The following is a 22,236-nucleotide window of genomic DNA, read 5'->3' on the forward strand; positions in this document are numbered from 1 at the left end:
GTCTTTATCATATTATGTGACGTAATTCAATATCTTTGATACTTTCGAGGGGTCTCGTTGGCCCAGTGGTCTAAGTAGTCTGGTTAATTCTTTATTGTACATATTTGAATGAAATTTTATCAAGAGAAAAGTAGTCGAACTACTGTATCACTAGACAGTCAACACTGATGTTGTGAGTTCGAATACCGCACGTGGCAGGTGCACTAGACTCCAATCTTAATTGACTAGGATTGTCAGTTTTCCTACCGAAGATCGGTGGTTCTCTCCGGGCACTCCGGCTTCCTCAACCAATAAAAACTGACCGCCACGAAATAGCACAATAGTGTTGAAAGTGGCGTTAAACACCAATCAATCAATCAATTTGATACTTACGAAGCAATACATTTGGCATTATTTTAACGCTTTTTAAAATGCGTACTTCAGGTTTTTTCGTTTAGTTTGATTCACAATTTGGCAAGTCCGATCCTTTTATAGCTGGCTATACGGTATGGTTTTGCTCATTGTTGAAGGACGAACGGTGTTCTTTAGTTGCTAAAATCCGCTTCACTTGGGCTCTGATGGATGGTGGTCTTATTGGCAAACATACAACATCTTATTGTTATACAGAGAGAAAAAAATAAGATGAACTCTCCAAATGTCCGATTATGTGACGTGAGAATATATATACTGTGTTCTTATCACAAATAATTCTAAATTATAAGTAATAGGGATGTATTATTATATTCTCGATTAATAATATTGTGTATTAATTGATTTGATTACCATATTTATAGTAATATGTATTGTACACAAAGAGGAGAAGATACAAAGTGGTAAAAAGAAAAACGGAAATCGAAGACAAACAGACGACACCAAAATGTCAGAGATGAACTCTGGTGCATTATGTATGCTTTGGGGCCCTTTATAGCTTGCTGTTCGGTGCGAGCCAATGCTCCGTGTTGAAGGCCGTACCTTGACCTATAATGGTTTACTTTTATAAATTGTAGCTTGGATGGAGAGTTGTCTCATTGGCAATCATACCACATCTTCCTATATCTATTTGACTTACTTTAACATCCAGTTTGGTCATTCAATACACAATTATATGTACTGTAAACGCCTGATAATAGAAATTAGAAAATACATAATAGTAGATAACAGTATATGTGACCAAAAAATACGTGACTGTACTATTATTATTTTTTTCTTTCAAAAACTGCATCATCTCTGAAATGTCATAAATAGCTCAAACAGGAGGTAACTACAAATAAAAAGTAACTGCAAACAGGAGGTAACTACAAATAAAAAGTAACTGCAAACAGGAGGTAACTACAAATAAAAAGTAACTGCAAACAGGAGGTTACTACAAACAGAAAGTAATTGCAAACAAAAAGTAACAACAAACAGAAAGTAACTGCAAACAGGAGGAAACTGCAAGCGTAAAGTAACTGCAAACAGAAAGTAAGAGCAAACAGGGGCTAACTGCTAACCGGCGGTATCTGCAAACAAGACTTAACTGCAAACAGCAAGTAACTGCAAACAGAAATTAACTTCAAACATGAGGTAACACATAGAAACAGAAATTAACTGCAAACAGAAATTAACTGCAAACATGAGGTAACTATAAACAGAAATTAACTGCAAACTGGAATTAACTGAAGGCAGAAAGTAACTGCAAACAGGACTTAACTGCAAACGGTAAGTTATTGCAAACAGAAAGTAGTTGCAAATAGAAAGTAACTGCAAACAGAAAGTAACAGCAAACAGTGATTAACTGCAAACAGGTGGTAACTGCAGACAGAAATTAACAGCAAACAGGAGGTATTTGCAAACAGAAGGTAACAGCAAACGGATAGTAACTGCAAACAGAAAGTAATTGCAAGCAGGAGATAACTGCAAACTTAAATTAACTGCAAACAGAAAATTACTGCGAACAGAAAGTAACCGCAAACAGGAAGTAACTGAAAACAGAAATTAACTGCAAACAGAAAATAACTGCAAACAGGAAGTAACTGACGAAAAAGTAACTGCAAACGGAAAGTAACTGCAAATAGAAGTTAACTGCAAACAAAAAAACTGCAAGCATAGAGTAACTGCACAAAGAAAGTAATGCAAACGGAAAGTTACTGAAAAAAAGTAACTACAAACGGAAATCAACTGCAAACGGAAAGTAACTGCAAACAGAAGGTAACTGCAAACAGAAGGTAACTACAAACAGAAGGTAACTACAAACAGAAGGTAACTGCAAACCTAAATTAACTGCAAACAGAAGTAACTTCAAATAATTCGGTCGACGTTATCAGATTAGAAAATATAAGCTAACACAATATTTATTTAAGATTTCGCAATAAAGCTATATAATTTATATATATTTATGATTTTTCATGTTTAAATAACCGACTTTTTATATTTCGATTTGTTATATGTGTAATGTTTACCTTTTGGTGGTTTTTTTAATGCATATCTAAAAATAGAATAAAGAAAACTTTCATAATTTTAGAACAGTAGTCATCATGTAATATCTCTGGTTAACTCGACAATACGACAACTGTGTCATCACAACAACTGTGTCACCACTGCCAATATCAGCTACATGTAGAATACCATGCAATGTCGTTGATAAGAAAGCGCATTAGGACATACAAAAATTAAATTAGAATTGAACTTTATTTCGAAGTCGCAATTTTAACATTCAAAATCTGAAAAAAAACTGTTTACATTTTGTAATTTCCAGTTCATACAAGTCGAAATAGTTATTATAATATTGATACCAAGGGGTAGTCAAAAATACATATAGAAAAAGGAAAAATGATAGAGAGGCCAAAGATACCAAAGGGATATTCAAACTCATAAATCGAAAACAAACTGACAATTGCCATGGTAAAAAACGAAAAACAACAGTACATAAAATGCAACATAGAAAACTAACGACTGAACAACACGAACCCTACCAAAAACCTGGGGTAATCTCAGGTGCTCCGGAAGGGTAAGCTGATACCGCCACAAATGTGGCACCTTTCTTGTTGCTCATGTAAGTACATGTACAAACTTGTTGATAAGTTTAATTCGGTAGGTCACATTAGAGGGAAAGAGGACGAACAACACCGTAAATAAACTCATCATATATACCAGGATTACAATTTTGTGCGTCAGACGCGCGTTTCGTCTATAAAAGATCCATCAATGACGCTCCAATCAAAAAAGTTAAAAAAGGCCAAATAAGGTACGAAGTTGAAGAGCATTAATTGTTACCAAAAGGTATAACAAACGAAAAGACAACGAAACATCTTGAGAGCATCATGTTGGAAACAAGAAAAGTCTGAGCAGAAATACAGCCACAAACTGGGGGATTCGAGTGAAATGGATAGGTAAGCAGTGTTTGACCCGTAAGTGACTGTGGTCTAATTTGAGATCTGAAAAAAAAGCTTGTCTTTAGTAAACCTCATACCATGGCGGATTTGTAGGCTTCTGTTTCCTTACCCTTACAAAGCTCATAAAACGATCAAAATAAATATAAAGATTGATATGAATAAAAGGATCCATAGGGTCAACGTACATGCAGCTTAGTATTCGATTTTCTACAAAAGACAAGTGTTTTTACAGTTTTTTACAGGCCACGCATAATAATTCTTGAAATATATTAAATCAAGATCAGCCACCGACACAGTATGATACTTAGTTGTACATGTATCCAGAGGCGGATTTCGGGGGGTGGGGCAGGATGCCCAGTGGCCCCCTTATTGAACTACATATATGGTTAACACATAGACTTTTTACATGTTCTATTTCTAACGTTGGGGCTCCAGTCCCCCCCCCCCTCCTTTTAAATCTTGGATCCGCATCTGGGATCGAATGACCGATTTGTATACAGTTCGATCTTAGACTTTCTACAACGCGTACAATCATAGTTACCTTGAAAGGGCAAGGGCAAGTTAAAATGGCGCTGTCATGAAAATCGACTTTTTTATATAGTGGAAATAAAACTTAGTGCTAAAAAGGCTGTACGTAAGATCTATTTTTAGATTTCGGGCGTTGAAGCAAAATGTAATCAGATAATATGTATTTCAAAATATGGTTATTGAAGATCCAGTTACCAAAATTACTAAAAATATTGTTTTTCAAAATATTTCACAAGATTTGATTCTAAAAATAGTATGTTTATATCTTTAAATATACGTGCACTACAGAAACTTTACATTTAGACTGAAGGTCATGTTTATCTGCGTAATTTAAATGATATAAATATCAAATATGAAGTTGGTCAAGGATGTGTACACACGTCATATTAGTATTGACGTCACTGGCTATTGAAATAACACAAGACACTAAAGTTATAAACGAATTTAACAAATGCATTTTTATTTATATACTGAAGATTGCTTAAAATATCATATCCTATTTGTAAAAAGATGTGTATTGCGAAAATAAACTAAATAAATATTTGAAGCAATTAATGAAAATAGAAAATTGATGTATCTGTTGTCAAAGCAAAATGTAATATGATGTGGTACTTGAAAATAGATCAGAAGTAAGATTTTTAGAAAATATTTCGCAATGGTCAATTGGTGAATGCAAATATAAAAATAGAGCTTAGTACTATTAAATAAATGTTGTGAAAAAATCTACCTTTATATGCAGATGCAGATATTTTTTCGATTTTATTATCGATATATTTTTCTACCACAGCTATAACAGTGTGACATTGATGATTGAAAATTAAAAAAAAAAATACATTGTATAGTCATCGATATTGTAACATGTGTCAACGTTACACAAAATGTTAGAAATAAGAGAAAAAAGGAGCCGTATTGATTAAATATACAGACGAACTCAACAGCTTGTAAAAAGATAAAACTTGTATTATAAATGGAAATTGCATTCGCTGCCACCAAAATGCCTAAAGTGATGTGACTAATTCATTTGAATAGTATGTTTTATCATACATTATAGTAAACGTAGATACATGTTGATATTTTTTTTTTTTTTTTTTTTTTGATTTACAGTGATATATTAGTTTTGAAGGGCAGGGATTATTACTTATTTTAAACACAAATTGAAAGGTAAGTACAACACTTAACATGCAATAATGTTTGAATTGCAACTATTACTGCAAATAGTAATCATTTATAAATAAATAGGACAAACGTGAGACAGACCGCAACACAACAACAAAAAACAAAATAAAAACAGTTTGCTGCCAATATACGGTATTCAAAAATTGACATGTTTTGTTTACAATATGTTAATATCTAATACCGATTCGAATTAAGTAGTAAATAGATTTAAGGAAGACCAAAGACAGTCAATGCATGTAGACTTATTTTCTTATAGTTGCTGTTACCTGTGCTTTATCTTCTATATACTTTCTTAAAACCAGGCTTAATTGGTACATGTTCTACAAAGAAATTTAACGTTTAGCAACTTACGGCTATAACAAAAAGTTTCCTTTTTTATTGCAAACAAGAACAGTTCAGGCTTTCTATTTACACCCCTACACTATGTCTAAACCTTCAGCACATGAGGACAAACAACTATATTACAGTTTGCAGTGCAAGCACATTTTGTAGCACTGAAAGGCGATCGACTTAATATATATTCTCTCCTTCATACTAAGATTGTAATTTCTTAGAAGTCTTTACTTTGAACGTCCTTAGTTGGTTGTTTTGTTACACATAGTTTATGACAGAAGTTTGAGTACTTCACTAATTTGCATACACACTATTTTGGCGGCAGTCATTTTAATAAGATTATAAATGCGCCATCCCTCCGTCGGGGTCTACTTTGGCATGGACTTCGTCATATCTGCACAATATGCATCTGCGTCTCCTTCGAAATCCATAATCATATATCTAAATGAAACTTATTTGGATATATATTGTGATGGGAGAGTCAGTCCCCCTGTTCGCTAGTCCGTCCGTCCGGTCATGCGTCCTCCTGTCCCAGTTTTGTATCTGACATTGCTCCTGAACCTCTGGACAGAATGTTGTGACATTTTCACAGATTCTTACTCACCTGATCTACTTTTCAATCTCTTGTTTTATCTAATTGATTTTTGGGGTATAATTTGGGATACTTTGACATATCTGCACACACTAATAGTACACATTTGTACCTACTTCTACTCCTAAATCCTTAATCAATCATTAAATGACAAATCATCGTTATATGTCTACATATAATGTCATTGTGCGTCTTTTATTTTTTTGTCCGGATTACTTTTGGGGTTTCCCTTACCGAATCATGGACTTTGCAAAAAGCGGGGGTATCTTTTTATGAGATTTACTCTTAGTAGCTCTGGTTTGCCTTCTGCTTGTTTACAAAGGAATCATGTTAACTATAGGGAACTTTCGGACCATTGTATTTTATAGAACTGAAGGGTACATGTATGCGTACTTATAATTGCTATATAAAACAACCATAATTCGTGAAAAAATTCAGATTCAAAATACAGATACAATGTAAAAATAAGGAGATGTGGTATGATTGCCAATGAAACATCTATCCACCAAAGTTAAAATGAAGTGGATGTAAGCAATTAACGGCATTCAACAATGAGAATAAAACATAGTCTGATCGGCTTTAAAAAGCCCCCACATGAAAAATATGAAAAACATCAATTGCGAAAAACTAACAGCCTAATTTATAACATGGCATTGCTTGCATGTTCGGTGTGAGCCAAGGCTCCGTGTTGAAGGCCGTACTTTGACCTATGATGGTTTACTTTTACAAATTGTGACTTGGATGGAGAGTTGTCTCATTGGCACTCACACCACATCTTCTTATATCTATATATGATAACAAATTACGAAAAACAAATATGACCAACATGAACTAACGAAAACCACTGAACTACAGGTTCCTGACTTGGGACAGGTACATAAAGAACTGGCAGGATTAACCATGTTTGAAGGCGCCAACAATTCTTAGATGAGAATGTTTAAGATTTGCCCAATGTGGAATCACCCTGTAGGATGAATTTGCACAGTAAATAACTTTTATTTCACGTATTTTCTTGAATGTTCAGCTAATGCCTTTTAGCCCCGATGTTTTCATGTTTCCGATTGCGCAAACGATTACAATTTGAAGCATTTTTTTTTAGAATAAAACAACATGTTTATAAAAGTCCGGGGAAAAAAAGAAATTTCAAAGGCGCGTTATTTTTAAATCTAAGATGTAAAAAGGTGATTGTCTGTTATTTTTTACTGGTTTTATAGCTAGCTAAACATCTCACTTGTATGACAGTCGCATAGAATTCCTTTATATTGACAACAGTGAGTGAGCAAAACAAACAGACATACTAGGTAAAAATGTAAAAAAAATTGGGGTACAGCAGTCAACAATGTATTACTATCTTAATCACTATAAAAACAAACAACTATGTCAACAAAGAAAAACAAAATGGCATATAGACACTCTACAGACAAAGTACATAATCAAAAATGAAAGACATGAATACAAAAAAAAGAGCATAGTACAATAACATAAAAAGGGACGTCACGTGATAGAAATATCCTTCATAAATAAAATTGAGTGCTTCGGTTGGAATGTTCCAATCACTTGAATTGCTTTTTGCGTAAAATGTAATGCCAGTGCTATGAAAAGGAGGCGCAAGATACCGAAGGGATATTTGAGATAAACTGACAATGCTTTGGAAAAAATCATATACAAAGAACAGTTAACAAAGCGCAAAACAGAAAAATAAATACAGAGCAACACAAACACAACCAAAATACCGAGGGTAATCTCAAGTGCTCCGGAAGGGAAAGCATGTCTTGCTCCATATGCGGCACCCCTCGTGTTGTTCATGAAAGTACAAATTTGGTAATTAGTTTCATTCCGTGATATCACTGTCAGCTCATGGTAGTTTGAGACATGCTATTTTTGACATTTAATTCATTTAGTTTACAAATTTTCACATACTAGTAACTGTAAATGCGATTTATCGGGTCGTATTTCTTTGATTCTGTTATGTTTTCCATTTATGTCGTTGTTATAAAAATGAGGAGATGTGGTATGCTTGCCAATGAGACAACTATCCGTCAGAGTTCAAATAAATTGGATTTAAGCAATTATAGGCAACCGTACGTCCTTCAACAATGAGAAAACCCCATACCATAAAGTCGGCTATAAAATGCTCCGTTATGTTTTTCGTTCAGTTAATCATTTGTTACTTTTCCCCCAACTAATATTATAAATGAATTATACAATTTGATATGAAAAACCTTGAGGTAAACTATTTTGGTAAATTGTTCAACATATGTCTAAAGCATATAAAATCAGAGTATAAAAACTGAAAATTTTCATGACGTCTCTCGGTTACTTAATGTCGTTAGGTTGCTATCTTGTTAGCCTATCCCATGCCCATGACTAAACCATCAATCTCGCTGAAGATGAAATAAATTTCTATATTTATAGTAAATACTGCTATTTTTATCGTCTCTCATTGTGTTGTCGACCTTTGAATTAAGGAGTGTATTTTGTGTTCGTTGACAGACAACAGTCTTATCTGAAACTTTTAAAAGCTGTAAGTGGTGATTGTGGTATAATCTCAGACAAGACAATAACCAAACATGTTTCCTTTAGTGGTGCAACATCCTGTCCACGCGCTCTTTATCAAACTTAACAGTACTGTTGTCTTCACTTCAGGTATTAAATACATTAATATGTTTAAAACGTACATTTAAGATCACATCATAATCTTACTTTGTAAAATAGATGACAAATCCTTAATATTGACATTTTATCGCAAATTAAATACAGATTTATTGAAGCTGGAATTGGTTTAATACAACCGCATAATTTTTGCGTTCGTATTATGTTATGGCGTTGTCTGCGTCGTCGTCGTTCGAAGACATTTGGTTTTCATACAATAGCTTGAGTATAAATGTATGGATCTCTATGAAATTGCACCACAAAGGTTCATACCACAAAAGGAAGGTTGGGATGATTGTTTTGGGGGGTAATTGTCCTTACTGTGTAGAAATTAGGGGCCAAAGAGGTGCCAAAAACACGCATTTTCTTGTTTCAGGACAATAACTTGTGTAACGGTGTATGGATCTTTATGAAATTGTACCACAAGGTTCCATAACTCAAAAGAAAAGATTGGAAAGGATTTTGGGGGTTGTGGACCTAACCGTTTAGAAATAAAAGTCAAAAAGGGGCTAACAAGTAGGATTTTATGGTTTCCGGACAATAACTTGTCATGAGTATTATTCTATGAATCTCTATGAAAGTGTACCACAAGGTTCCGTACCAAAAAAGAAACGTTGTGATTGAATTTGCGGTTAACCGTTTAGGAAATTGGGGCAAAAACTCTACTAATACTTTGTATAATTAAATTGCTTTTTCTTGACTAATTTCAATGGGGTTTAATTCAAAGTCTTGAATTCTTGTGGTTCTTTAATATGCTGAATCTAACCGTGTATTTAAATTTTGGATTTTGGGGCCCGTTTTCAAATTAGTCCACATTTAGGTCCAAAGAGTCCAACATTAAACTTTGTTAGATTTCATAAAAAAAAATGATTGTTTGGGTTCTTTTATAAAAATTATGCTGAATCTAATGTGTAACTAGATATTTTATTGTAGGGCCCGTTTTCAAATTGGTCCACATTAAGGTCCAAAGGGTTCATAATTGAACTTTGTTTTGATATCAACCAAAATTTAACTCTTTGGGTTTCTTTATATGCTAAATCTATCTTAAATTTTGGTTGATATCAAAACAAAGTTTTATATAGATTTTGGGTCCGTTTTGGGACCGGATTTCAAATTGGTCCACATTAAGGTCCAACTTAAACTTTGCTTGATTTCAACCAAAATTTTATATATGAGGTTCTTTAATATGCTGAATCTTACCGTGTATTACGTTTCAAAATTTGGGCCACGTTATCTTATTGGTCCACATTGAGGTCCAAAGGGTCCAAAATTAAACTCTTTTAGTTTGATTTAACCAAACATTGAATTCTTGGGGTTCTTTGATATGCTGAATCTAACCATGTATTTAGATTTTGGATATTAGGCCATGACATGTAAATATCCAATTTCAAAATTTTAAGTTCTTAGACAATTGTACAATTAATAGAAATTGTTAGTATATTCATAGTTAAAATAGATATATCACCATATTCTAATCTTAGAAATAATTTACAATGTTTAAATATAGGCTGAAATTTACAGTTCATTATTAGATATTTTGAAAAAATTATTAAAAGGTAAGTTTTATAGATTATTAAGACATTATATTAATGATGAATGATATTTTGGAAATTGTTATTTTCTCTTTTTTCTTCTTTTTTTTTTTGAAGTACTTTGTGGTAGGTTATTTATTTGTTATTCTGTATAAATTAGTTTTTCAGAATGCTATATATATATATTTTTTTATGTAGAGAACCCCTTTAGAACTTAGATAATATTGTCCATTAATTAATGAATAATGAAAATTCTTTGTGTACTTGGATATGCTGAATTGTATTTAGATTTTGGATATTGGACCATAATAGTTAAAGTCCAATTTCAAATTCGAAAATCTTAGACCACATTCATTCTGTGTCAGAAAACTATGCTGTGTCAAATATTTAATCACAATCCAAATTCAGAGCTGTATCAAACTTGAATGCTGTGTCCATACTTGCCCCAATTGTTCATGATTCGACCTCTGTGGTCGTATTAAGCTGCGCCCAGTGGAGTATTTGATTTTTTAAAATTGTTGTGACTAAATTATTCTTTTGAAATTGTCAATAAAAAAGCAGTATTGCTGTATTTTTTCTGCTTATATTCCACATGCTTTTTCATATAGTTACTTTATATATTTTGGTCCCTTATGATTACTAGTATAAAAAAAGGTGGTCTCGTAGAAGTGTGTTCGCTCGAGTACGGGAAGTCTTGGGTTCGAACCCCGGCCGAGTCAAACCAAATACTTTAAAATTGGTATTTATAGTTAGTGAATTGGTTATCTGCCGACTACAAGCAATCCGTTGACAGGTGCGGATTTACTGTGATATTGAATGTTAGCCTGAAAAGGTGTTGGGCTAGTTTTATAAATAGATTTGGTAAATCCCATTTTAAGATAGAGCTGTAATTTAAAATTACTGGACGGAATTTTCTGCCATTTTGAATATTTTTTTCGAAAGGCCGTTGATGTCTGTTACAATTTTTCGGATTTTAGATATATCGCCTTATTGTTCCCTGGCTTATTGTTCGCTAGCTTCTTTTCGAACGGCCGTTGCTGTCTTTTTCAATATATCGGTTTTTAGATATATCGTCTTATTGTTCGCTGGCTTTTTGGTTCGTTATAGTTATTGTTCGCTAGCTTCAGCCTGGTGTGACACTTCCTCGTGTTGCTCATGAAATTACAAATTTAATAAAAAGCCTCATTCCGTGATATCACTGGAAGTTCATGGTAGTTTGAGACATGTTATTCTGAGCATTTAATTTATTTAATTTACACATTTCCACATAACTGGAAATACGTTCATCGGTACTTCTTTGAACGTTTTCCATTTATCTGTTTATGTCGTTATGTTTTTCGTTCAGTTAATCATTTGTTACTTTTCCCCCAACTAATATTATAAATGGTAAATTGTACAACTTGACATGAAAAACGTTGAAATAAACATGATAAACTTTTTACGGAATAGGAATTGGGTTTTATAAAATGTAAATAGTTGAGCATATGTCTAAAGCATATGCAATCAGAAAATAAAAACTGAATTTTTCAGCATGACATGATATATATAATATCAATTAAAAGATGTCTTTAAGTTACGTTTAGTACGTGTCGTCAGGTTGCTATCTTGTTAGCCTATCCCATACCCATGCCCATGACTATAATTTAACCATGTAATTATCAACCTCGCTGAAGATGAAATAAATTACCATACTGATTTCAATAGTAAATACTGCTATTTTTATCATCTCTTATTGTGTTGTCGACCTTTGAATAAGGGAGTGTATGTTGTGTTCGTTGACAGACAAAATTCTTATCTGAAACTTTTTAAATCTGTAATTACGTGGTGATTGTGGTGTAATCTCACTCTAGACATAAACAAACATGTTTCCCTTTAGTGGTGCAACATCCTGTCCACGCGCTCTTTATCAAACTAAACAGATGTCTTCACTTCATTCACTTCAGACAAAGGTATGGAGTATTGTTTAAAACGAACAAACCCTTAATTTTGACATTTTAAAATACAGAAGCGGACATTGATCTTTTAAGGTTGTGATTGAAATAATTTCTTAAAGTTGTCAATAATATAGTGTTATTAACTGGCTGTTTCTGTATTGGCCCTGTTATAGATTCGAGGTTAGTTGTATTGGACCCGAGACTCGAAGAGTCGAGGGCCAATACAGCTGATCGAGAATCTATAACAGGGCCAATACAGAAACTGCCAGTTCATAACACTTTTATTAAATGATTATAAGAAAATTAAAAACCGGAAGTGAACGTCCCGTATTAGCCCATGGGCCAATACGGCTTTTTTCCATATTGTCCCTGTTTTTTCCGTTTCAAGACTTTAAGACGTTACAACCTGTTTATTTTATGATTTTAATTTAAAAAATATAATACAAATGTTTTTATGCATAACGATACCACCAACGTTAAGTAATGGCGTAAGAAAATTGAATCCGGAAGTGAACGTCCCGTATTAGCCCATGGGCCAATACGGCTTTTGGCCCTGTTCGAAAAGCAATATAAACTCTTGATTTATATCGACAGTGGAATGTTTTCAGTATTGCACATGCTGATTTATCCGTATTAGGGCTTATTTGCTCATATCATTTAATAATAAGCAGTATTACTTTATATTTTAAGTCGTAATGGTTACAACCGGAAAAATTTTGCGGTCGTATAATGTTATGACGTTGTTAGCGTCGTCGTTGTCGTCGTCGTCGTCGTCGTCCGAATACATTTGGTTTCCGACAATAACTTGAGTTGGATCTCTATGAAATTGTACCACAAGGTTCCATACCAGAAAAGGAAGGTTGGGATTGATTTTGGGGGTAATTGTCCTTACTGTTTAGAAATTAGGGGCCAAAAACAAGCATTTTTCTAGTTTCAGGACAACAACTTGTGTATAAGTTTATGGATCTCTACGGGATTGATTTTTTGAAGTTATGGCCCAAACAATTTAAAAGGGCCAAAAGGGGCCAAAAAAGGTTCCATACCAAGAAAGGAAGGGTACGTGGGATTAGTTTTAGGGGTTATGACCCTAAACGTTTATGAAAAAGGGTTAAAAAAAACAATACTTTTCTAATACTTTGTAAAAATGTTTCCGAAATATAACGATTTCTGCTCACTACACATGCATCAAGACTTCCTTGTCCTTTTAGATAATCACTCATAATCTTAATTCATAATATCGACACACTAATTTTTATCATCCATAAACAAATTATACCGTGACACATAGTTATTTTTATACGGGTAGAACGGAAATTTTGATTGCAAAAAGATAAAAATAATTATACTAAAAATAGATTTGTTTGTACCAGGCTTCAAGTTGTTATCAATATTATATAATACGCGTGTGCATTACAAATTAAACCTTGAAAATTAACATAACAGCAACCAAATTCATTTACAATCGCTGAAAGAATGGTCACCTGCATGTTATTGAGAACCCATTTTTTATACGGCCGCAAAACAATTTTGCGGTCGTATATTGGTATGACGTTGGTGTCGTCGTCGTCGTCGTCGTCGTCGTCGTTGTCGTTGTCGTTGTCGTCGTCCGGCGTCGTCGTCGTCGTCCGAAGACACATTGGTTTTCGCACTCTAATTTTAGTTTAAGTGAACGGATCTCTATGAAATTTTACCATAAGGTTCAATACCACAAAAGGAAGGTTGGGATTGATTTTGGGGGTTATGGTACCAACAGTTAAGGAATTAGGGGCCAAAAAGGGGCCAAAAAATAAGCAATTTTGTGACTTCCAGACATAACTTGTGTGTTAGTGTATGGATCTTTCTGAAATTGTACTACAAGGTTCCATAACACAAAGGGAAATCTGGAATTGAGTTTGGGGGTAATTGCTCAAAACGTTTAGGAATAAGGGGCCAAAAAGGGGCCAAAAATAAGCATTTTTCTAGTTTCCAGACAATAACTTGTGTTCAAGTGTATGGATCTCTCTGAAATTGTACTGCAAGGTACCATATCACAAAGGGAAGGCTGGGATTGAGTTTGGGGGTAATTGCCCAAAACGTTTAGGAATAAGGGGCCAAAAAGGGACCAAAAATAAGCATTTTTCTAGTTTTCAGACAATAACTTGTGTTCAAGTGTTTGGATCTCTCTGAAATTGTACTGCAAGGTACCATACCACAAAGGGAAGGCTGGGATTGATTTTGGGGGTAATTGCCTCAAAATTTTAGGAATAAGGGGCCAAAAAGGGGCAAAAAAACAAGCATTTTTCTAGTTTCATGACAATAACTTGTGTGTAAGTGTATGGATCTTTATGAAATTGTACTACAAGGTTCCATATCACAAAGGGAAAGCTAGGTTTGAGTTTGGGGGTAATTGCCCTAAACATTTAGGAATTTGGGGCCAAAAAGGGGCCAAAAAACAAGCATTTTCTAGTTTCCAGACAATAACTTGTGTGTTAGTGTATGGATCTCTCTGAAATTGTACTGCAAGGTACCATACCACAAAGGGAAGGCTGGGATTGAGTTTGGAGGTGATGAATCATAAGGGGGTTAAAAAAAAAATTTTTTTGGGGGGGGATTTTTTTTCCTTCTTTTTCCTTAAAATTTTCCATTTTAAATTGGTTATTTCTGATTTATATATAAAAGCAAATAATAATGATATGGTTTGAATAGGTAAATTAAAATTTTTTAAGTTCTTAGACCACATTCATTCTGTGTCAGAAACCTATGCTGTGTCAAATATCCAAATTCAGTGCTGTATCAAGCTTGAATGTTGTGTCCATATTTGCCCCAACAGTTCAGGGTTCGACCTCTGCGGTCGTATCAAGCTGCGCCCAGCGGAGCATTTTATTATACCAAAATGTACTAATCATTTAAGGAATAACTGTAATATTTTTTCTGTCTATGAATGAATAACATAAACAATGTGGTGCACACTGAATAACCCGCGTAATTTAAAAGTGTGTACCCTATTTTTGAGGTTAATTCTATTAGAAAGAAAAATATTGCAGTCATTCCTTATAATTCAATTCTAAATTCCATTTTTTAAATCATGAAAAAACGTTGATGACGTCACAGTCACATGACAGAATTATGTCGATAAGCTGATAGACAAAACACTTTCAGCCAACCAGAAGACGTGTTACATCCAACTCTTTATTATATAGAAATCGTCTTGATAATTAAGGGTCAAAGTGTATGTGCGCAATGTATAAATACACAACCATGTCCAGTTGGATGGGAAGCGTTTAATCCGATGTCTGTTTGGAAAGAGTGCGAGGCTTTCTAAACGTTAAAGAACTATTCCAAAAACTCTTTAACGGATATGTAGGTAGCATGTCGTAAAGCAAAAATGCTGCCCATATCGATCATATTCTTATTTGCAGCTAAGGCAGTCGAAATTACCGCCATTCTTCCCGGTCGAACAATCTTGCAGGACCTACCCAGTGGTGGATCCAGGAGATGGGGACGCTCCCGAGAATTGGGGAATTGGAGGACCTTAATTATTGTGACATAAATTGACTGTTATTGTACCTTTATTACTTAGTTTTTAAATTTTAAGTGGGCTCAACGTGCACGTGTTGCTTGCCACGAGTTTTCTACATAGTACAATTTCTTTGATTGTTTAGAAATTATGTATTCAATTGTGTATTCAATTGTGTATTCAGTTGAGATGCACATGTCCGTTCGTCACGTTTAGTCTTCGGATAATCAAAATGTATCGCTGACTAAATCATTTGAAATGTAAAAACGCAAATGTAATGTACTGTTAATATATACAGGTTAATACGATTTTGAGATGCATATACCGTTCATGCGTTATTTCTCTAATTATCGTAATAACTATTAATATTCTTTGAGTTTCCAGGCAACAGGCACATGCACATTTGTATTTGTTATCACTAAGATCACCCACTTTCAGTTTTTGATATGTTATTATGCTTTTCGATTGTTCATGGTCAATATATACAGTTTAGAGCGTTCTTTCATCAACTGAGCCGGGCGGTTGTTGAAATAACTATGATGGCCTGGTAAATATTGCAAACGAATAGTCGGTGCTTGACATAAGATGCAGGAACTAATTGTGTCGAAATTCGAATATAAATATTCACGAAATGAATAAGCCTGCCTAGCAACACTTCAAAATGGATATTGTGTCTGCCAAAAATTGTTACTCCACTTGAAAATCAAATGGCCGGTCGTGTTAATTTTTCTTAAATGGGATAGGAAGTTGAAACCATATATATATATATATACATATTTTTTTACGACCTCAAAATTTGTTTTTGGTTTCCGGACAATAACTTCAGTATAATTAAGTCTTTGGATCTCTAATTGTACGACAAGGTTTTTTACCAAAAATGGAAGGTTGGGAATGATTTTGGGAGTTATGGCCCTAACCTTGTAGAAAAAAGGGGCCAAAATAATACATTTTTTTCTACAACTTTTTATAAATTTCTTATTTCTTGACTAATTTCAATGGGGTTTTATTTAGTCTTGAATTCCCGAGGTTCTTTGATATGCAGAATCTAATCGTGTATTTAGATTTGGATTTTATAAAGGTCCCGTTTTTAAATTGGTCCACATTGAGGTCTAAAGGGTCCAAAATTAAACTTTGTTTGATTTCACTAAAAAATGAATGATTGGGGTTCTTTTATATGTCGAATCTAACCGTGTATTTAGATTTTTGATTTTGGGCCCTTTTTCAAATTGGTCCACATTAAGGTCCAAAGGACCAAAAATTAAACTTAGTTTGATTATAACAAAAATAGAATTCTTCCGGTTCTTTGATATTCTGAATCTGAATATGTAACTATTTAGATTTTTGATTTAGGGACCAGTTGTCAAGTTGGTCCTAAACAAGGTCCAAATCAAAACTTAGTTGAATATTGAATATATGGAGTTCTTTGATATGCCGAATCTAACCGTGAATTAAAATTTTGGATTTTCGACCGGGTTATCAAATTGATCAGCACTGAGTTCCAAAAGGCCCAAAATTAAACTTTATTATAAATTTTTGGGGTTCTTTGATATGCTGAATATAACCATATATTTAGATTTTAGATATTAAACCATAAATGGTAAATGTCCAATTTCAAATTTTAAGTTCTTATACCACATCCATTCTGTATCAGAAACCTAAGCTGTGTCAAATATTTAATCAAAATCCAAATTCAGAGCTGTATCAAGCTTAAATGTTGTGTCCATACTTGCCCCAATTGTTCAGAGCTCGATCTCTTTGGTCGTATCAAGCTGCGCCCTTAATTTAAGGTTTCTGTGAATTTATTTTAAACGTGACTAGGGTGGAGAAGATTACGGGTTTAACATAAGGTGGCCATACTTGTCTATATAATTTATGTAGTTGTCGATCGTTTGTTGGCCAGGTATATTTAGACCAACTTAAAAAGTTATCATCTGTTGATAGCCTTCCACAAAGTAAGGTTAATCGGTTGAATATTGAGCTTCCGAACGAAAAAGTGCTCAAGGAATGTAATTACAACGAACAAATAGTTTGCCGTTTTGTTGAACGCTATATTTTCTGTAGTTTACGCAATCTGGAAAAAAAATATCCATAATTCTGCAAAGAACGAAATAATCGGAATGTCTCTATTTCTTTAAATTCAGAGCAAAAATAAAATATGACGCATGCAGTCTGTTTCCTTATATAATTTAGCATAACACAATTTCTATCTTTAAAAAAATACATACATAATGAAGAGCAAATACATTAACTGATAAAATCTTAAATATATATATATATTAAAGGTACTTGTAGTCTATTTTGGGCAAAACTGTAATTTCATTCTATGCATGGAAGTGAGGAAATAGTGTTTTAATTGCACTTAGTCTACAGGTAACATAAACGTGTTACATTTATAACTGGCCTATTTTACAAAATTAAGATATGATATCATCAATGGATTTCCATGGTTTGTAGGTCAATAACAGAATAAAAAAACAAACGCAATATTTAAATCTGAACAGTTTGTAAACATAATTTTGTTTGAATAGTGTGCAAGACGTTTTCGCTTTGTTTCCTTAAACTTTATAACTAATTTGTGTATTTTCAGTTTATTGTAAAAACGTGGAACTATTATATAAAGTCTGGAAGGAGATTGGAATTGGCACGGAAAAAGGAACAACACTGAAATGAACGTGATGCGATATTGAGCTTTTATATTGGAATTGACAACAATGATTGATATGGAAAGATTTTACAACAAAATCGGATCTAACGTTGGAATAAACAATAATCATTATAACAGTCATAGCTACACAGATGGAAAAAGTGATATGAACAAATATGAATTTGCTTCAGAAAAATCATACAATATAAATGAAAAAGACAGCTTATACAATAAAGCTAACGTATTTGGTGTCGCGAATGGAAAGAGTGATGAATCAGACCTTGAATATATAGTGCACGTTCTAACCAATTCTAAGCATTCAAATCCGTTGAAATATGCCATCGAAGAACAGCTGATTGTCGCTTTGTGTCCAGCAAACTGCCGGAGTTTGCTGTTAATAGCGGAAAGATATGCATTACAATCACTCAAAGATGCCGCCATTAAAATAATTCAAAGCGATGGTTATCAAACTGTAAATGAGTACATTCCTAAATCCGTCGTCGGTAACGAAAGTTACATTCCAGAAAATAACTGTATCCTTCCAAACGATTTGAGTTACGTGCGATATACTGCAGTTTTTACAGTGAATATATCAACACGGGCAGTACAAGTTGTTGTTTTAGATTCGGAGCAAGACGTCAAATGCCACAGGCATCTGAAACAAAGTAAGAACATAAGTGGTGAATTCAAAGCGTGTTGTCTGCACGATTCTAAAGAAGATACCTCCTTCTTATACTGGACTTGTGGGAAAACATTTTTTAAATATGATACAATTATGAATAGGAACAAAACGTGCAAACCATTGAAATGCCGTCGATGCAATTTCACTCTTGTCGGGCATGCTGGGAATTGTTTTGTTATTGGTGGCGTTTATCAGGGTCAAAGGATCCCGGATATCGAGGAGTACAGCGTCAAGAATAATACATGGAGAAGAGTTGCGTCCCTTCCTTTCAACGTTCACACTACAAATTTGTCATGTGTTTCCGTTGGAAATGTGATTTACATTTTTGCAGCATTTAATCAACAGGAGTCTTCTCAACAACATGAACTTGCGGTTTGTCTTTTCAATCCAGACTTAACAAGCATTAATGTCATCGCTGCAATACCAGTGAAAACACAACAAATCAGAACGTGTGTATTTGGAGAGGACGTTTACATTGCTTCTACCAACGGGGATTTCTTAAAATTCAATACTCAAAGCAATTTGATTAAGGAACTTCAGACACAAAATCTGGTTTGTAAAGAATTCGGTATGTACACGTGTGGGAATGCTGTATATCTTGTCGGTGGTGTAAACACGAACGCAAAACTCAATGACGTCATACGCAAGTTTTCACCTTTGTCTGGTACTTGGCAGATACTTTGCAAAACATTACCCGATTATATGCCAATTTTTGCAGATTGTGAGGTAAAAGTCTGTAGAAAACTAGACACAACAATTGTGCCATTTTATGAAAACAACTACATGGAAATTCGATGACATATTATAGACATGTGTTGTCAATGGTTGCTGTTTTAATCAAGAATAAAGCTAAAAATATACCTAATAAAATGTCTTTTAGGTATACAAAGGTGATTTTTATGCCCCTGCCGCAGCAGAGGGAGCATTAAGTGTTACCCTTGTCCGTCTGTACGTCTGTACGTCTGTACGTACGTACGTACGTATGTCTTTACGTCCATACGTACGTACGTCCCGAAATTAGTTTCCGTTCTCTAACTTAAGTTTGCCTCAACCAAATGTTATGAAACTTATACACAATACTTATTACCACTTAAACTCAGATCAAGTCCGAATTTGGGAGGCGTTACTTTAACCTTTCTTGAGGTTTGTCCCTTTATAACGTTATAAGCAAGCAAGGGCATCTTCTGTTTCCCATGGACACATTATCCATTTATTTAAAATTTTATTCTGGCATTTATGTACACATAAATAGGTATAAGGCTTGTCTAATTTTAAAGACTAACTATGTTTACCCTTCAGATTTGGTTGCTGTCTCATTGGCGTATAACCGCATCTCTATTATAACGTTGCTGTCTCATTGGCGTATAACCGCATCTCTATTATAACCATGAAATATGTGTAGATTCTTCTTGGCACTGATGCTCCTTACTTTTACGTGTAATTTGTTGTCTACACTTCTGGTTTTCAGTGTGCCTTGTGTTGAAGGTAATATCATTAACCCATGTCATCTTCATTAAAATGTGTTAAATTTCTCACAAACGCAAGTTGGGCATTTTGTCAGTGTTTATATCTTTCGTACTGCTCGAGGCCAAAATACTAAAAAAAAACGTAAAACCTGATTCAAACGTTGTAGAGCTGGTAATCGATATGGACCAAAAGTAAAGCCAAACCCAGACAATGTATTTGAGCTTCGTGTTAGAACGAGGAAGATATATTCCTTAGTTTTATTTAAACTCCATGTCACTGTAAAAGAGAGGCGAAAGATACCAAATGCCCATTGGACATTCAAACTTATAAGTCAATATTTAACTGACAACGCCATGGTAAAAAAAGACAAAGACAAACAACAGTATACAAAACACAACAAAGAAAACATGAATACTGAGCAACACGAACCCTACCAAATACCGGGGTGGCCTCAGGTGCTCCGGAAGGATAAGCAGATCCTGCTACACATGTGGCACCTGTAGTGTTGCTCAAGGAAGTACAAACATACAGTATCTAAGAACAAAATTAACCAAGAAAACTTAATATTGACCGACCAGTGAACCATGAAAATGAGGTCAACGTCAGATTATACCTGCCAGACAGACATATTCACCTTACAATCATTCTATACACCAAATATAGTAAACCTATTGCTTACAGTTAAAAAAAACCGGACCAAAACACAAAAACTTTAATTTTGAGCAATGAACCGTGACAATGAGGTTCATGTCCAATTTAACCTGACAGACTTACAAGTACATTGTAAAATATTTCCAAACACCAAATATAGTTGCCCTATTGCATATAGTATTTGAAAAACAGACCAAAACACAAAAACTTAACTTTAACCGCTGAACCATGATAATGAGGTCAAGGTCAGATGACACCTTCCAGTGGACATATACACCTTACAATCATTCCATACACCAAATATAGTAGACATATGACTCATAGTATTTGAGATATGATGGACTTGACCACGAAACCTTAACCTTGTTCGCTGATCAATGAAATGAAGTCGAGGTCAAGTGAAAACTTTCTTGACAGGCATAAGGACCTTGCAAGGTTCGCTCATACCTTATATAGTTATCATATTACTGATAAGAAAGTAATTAACATTACAAAAAATCTTTACTTTTTTCAAGTAGTCACTGAAACATGAAAATGAGGTCAAGGACAATGGACATACATGTATGACAGACGGAAACTTCATACCATAAGGCATCTATATACAAAGTATAAAGTATCCAGATCTTCTACCTTCTGAAATATTAAGCTTTAAAAGTAGTTAGTCAACGTCGCCGCCGCCGGATCACTGTCCTTACGTCTCACTTTTTGCGACAGAAATTATAGTGCTGTAAAATATCAAACAAGCAGCAAGCAGAAACAGGCTGCACACTGAATATAAAAACTAATTACGCAATACAATTCAAAATTATCCAGCTGCAGACCAAATATAAAATCATTCGAATCCGTTTAAAAGAAAGTCAAGAAAATATACTGTAACAGTTACATGTATAGACGAAGTTTTTGTAACCAAACTTTCTTTCGGACGGGTGGGTGGACGGACAGCCAGACGACGGACGCACAGAATCGAGCGGTTAAAAAATGTACTAGATCTGCTTTCGTCGTTAGCGACGCAGTCAAATATGCAAATAAACGTATGTAAAAGGTTACCAAGCATTTGTTTGTTGTTGGTTCATTCAATTTGTCAATTAAAAAGCTTAAAATCTAAATTGCAGCTGATAGTCATGGATAGTTGCAATTCACATTTTAATATATGTTTCTAATCCTATATTATATATATAATACAAATAGTGCAATTTGCT

The 22,236-nt window shown here is 34.1% G+C and overlaps 1 protein-coding gene across 2 annotated transcripts; it reads left to right on the forward strand.

Moving 5' to 3' along the window:
• The first annotated feature begins 4,784 nt into the window (after positions 1-4,784).
• On the forward strand, positions 4,785-19,789 carry LOC127726646 (uncharacterized). 2 transcript variants are annotated; one of them, XM_052234081.1, is made up of 2 exons: positions 4,785-4,906; positions 18,181-19,789. In XM_052234081.1, exon 2 carries the CDS (start codon positions 18,305-18,307, stop codon positions 19,715-19,717), a length of 1,413 nt encoding a protein of 470 aa, XP_052090041.1. In that variant the 5' UTR covers positions 4,785-4,906; positions 18,181-18,304; the 3' UTR covers positions 19,718-19,789. The 2 variants fall into 2 exon arrangements, with proteins under 2 accessions (XP_052090041.1, XP_052090042.1); XM_052234082.1 differs by lacking the exon at positions 4,785-4,906 and adding an exon at positions 4,964-5,039.
• Positions 19,790-22,236: the final 2,447 nt, after the last annotated feature.

Source organism: Mytilus californianus, unplaced genomic scaffold (assembly GCF_021869535.1).
Source record: "Mytilus californianus isolate M0D057914Y unplaced genomic scaffold, xbMytCali1.0.p SCAF_18, whole genome shotgun sequence".
Taxonomy (NCBI): domain Eukaryota; kingdom Metazoa; phylum Mollusca; class Bivalvia; order Mytilida; family Mytilidae; genus Mytilus; species Mytilus californianus.

What these genes read in the sequence shown, in the direction of transcription:
- LOC127726646 (XM_052234081.1), top strand. Translation starts at nt 18,305, where the DNA reads ATGATTGATATGGAAAGATTTTACAACAAAATCGGATCTAACGTTGGA.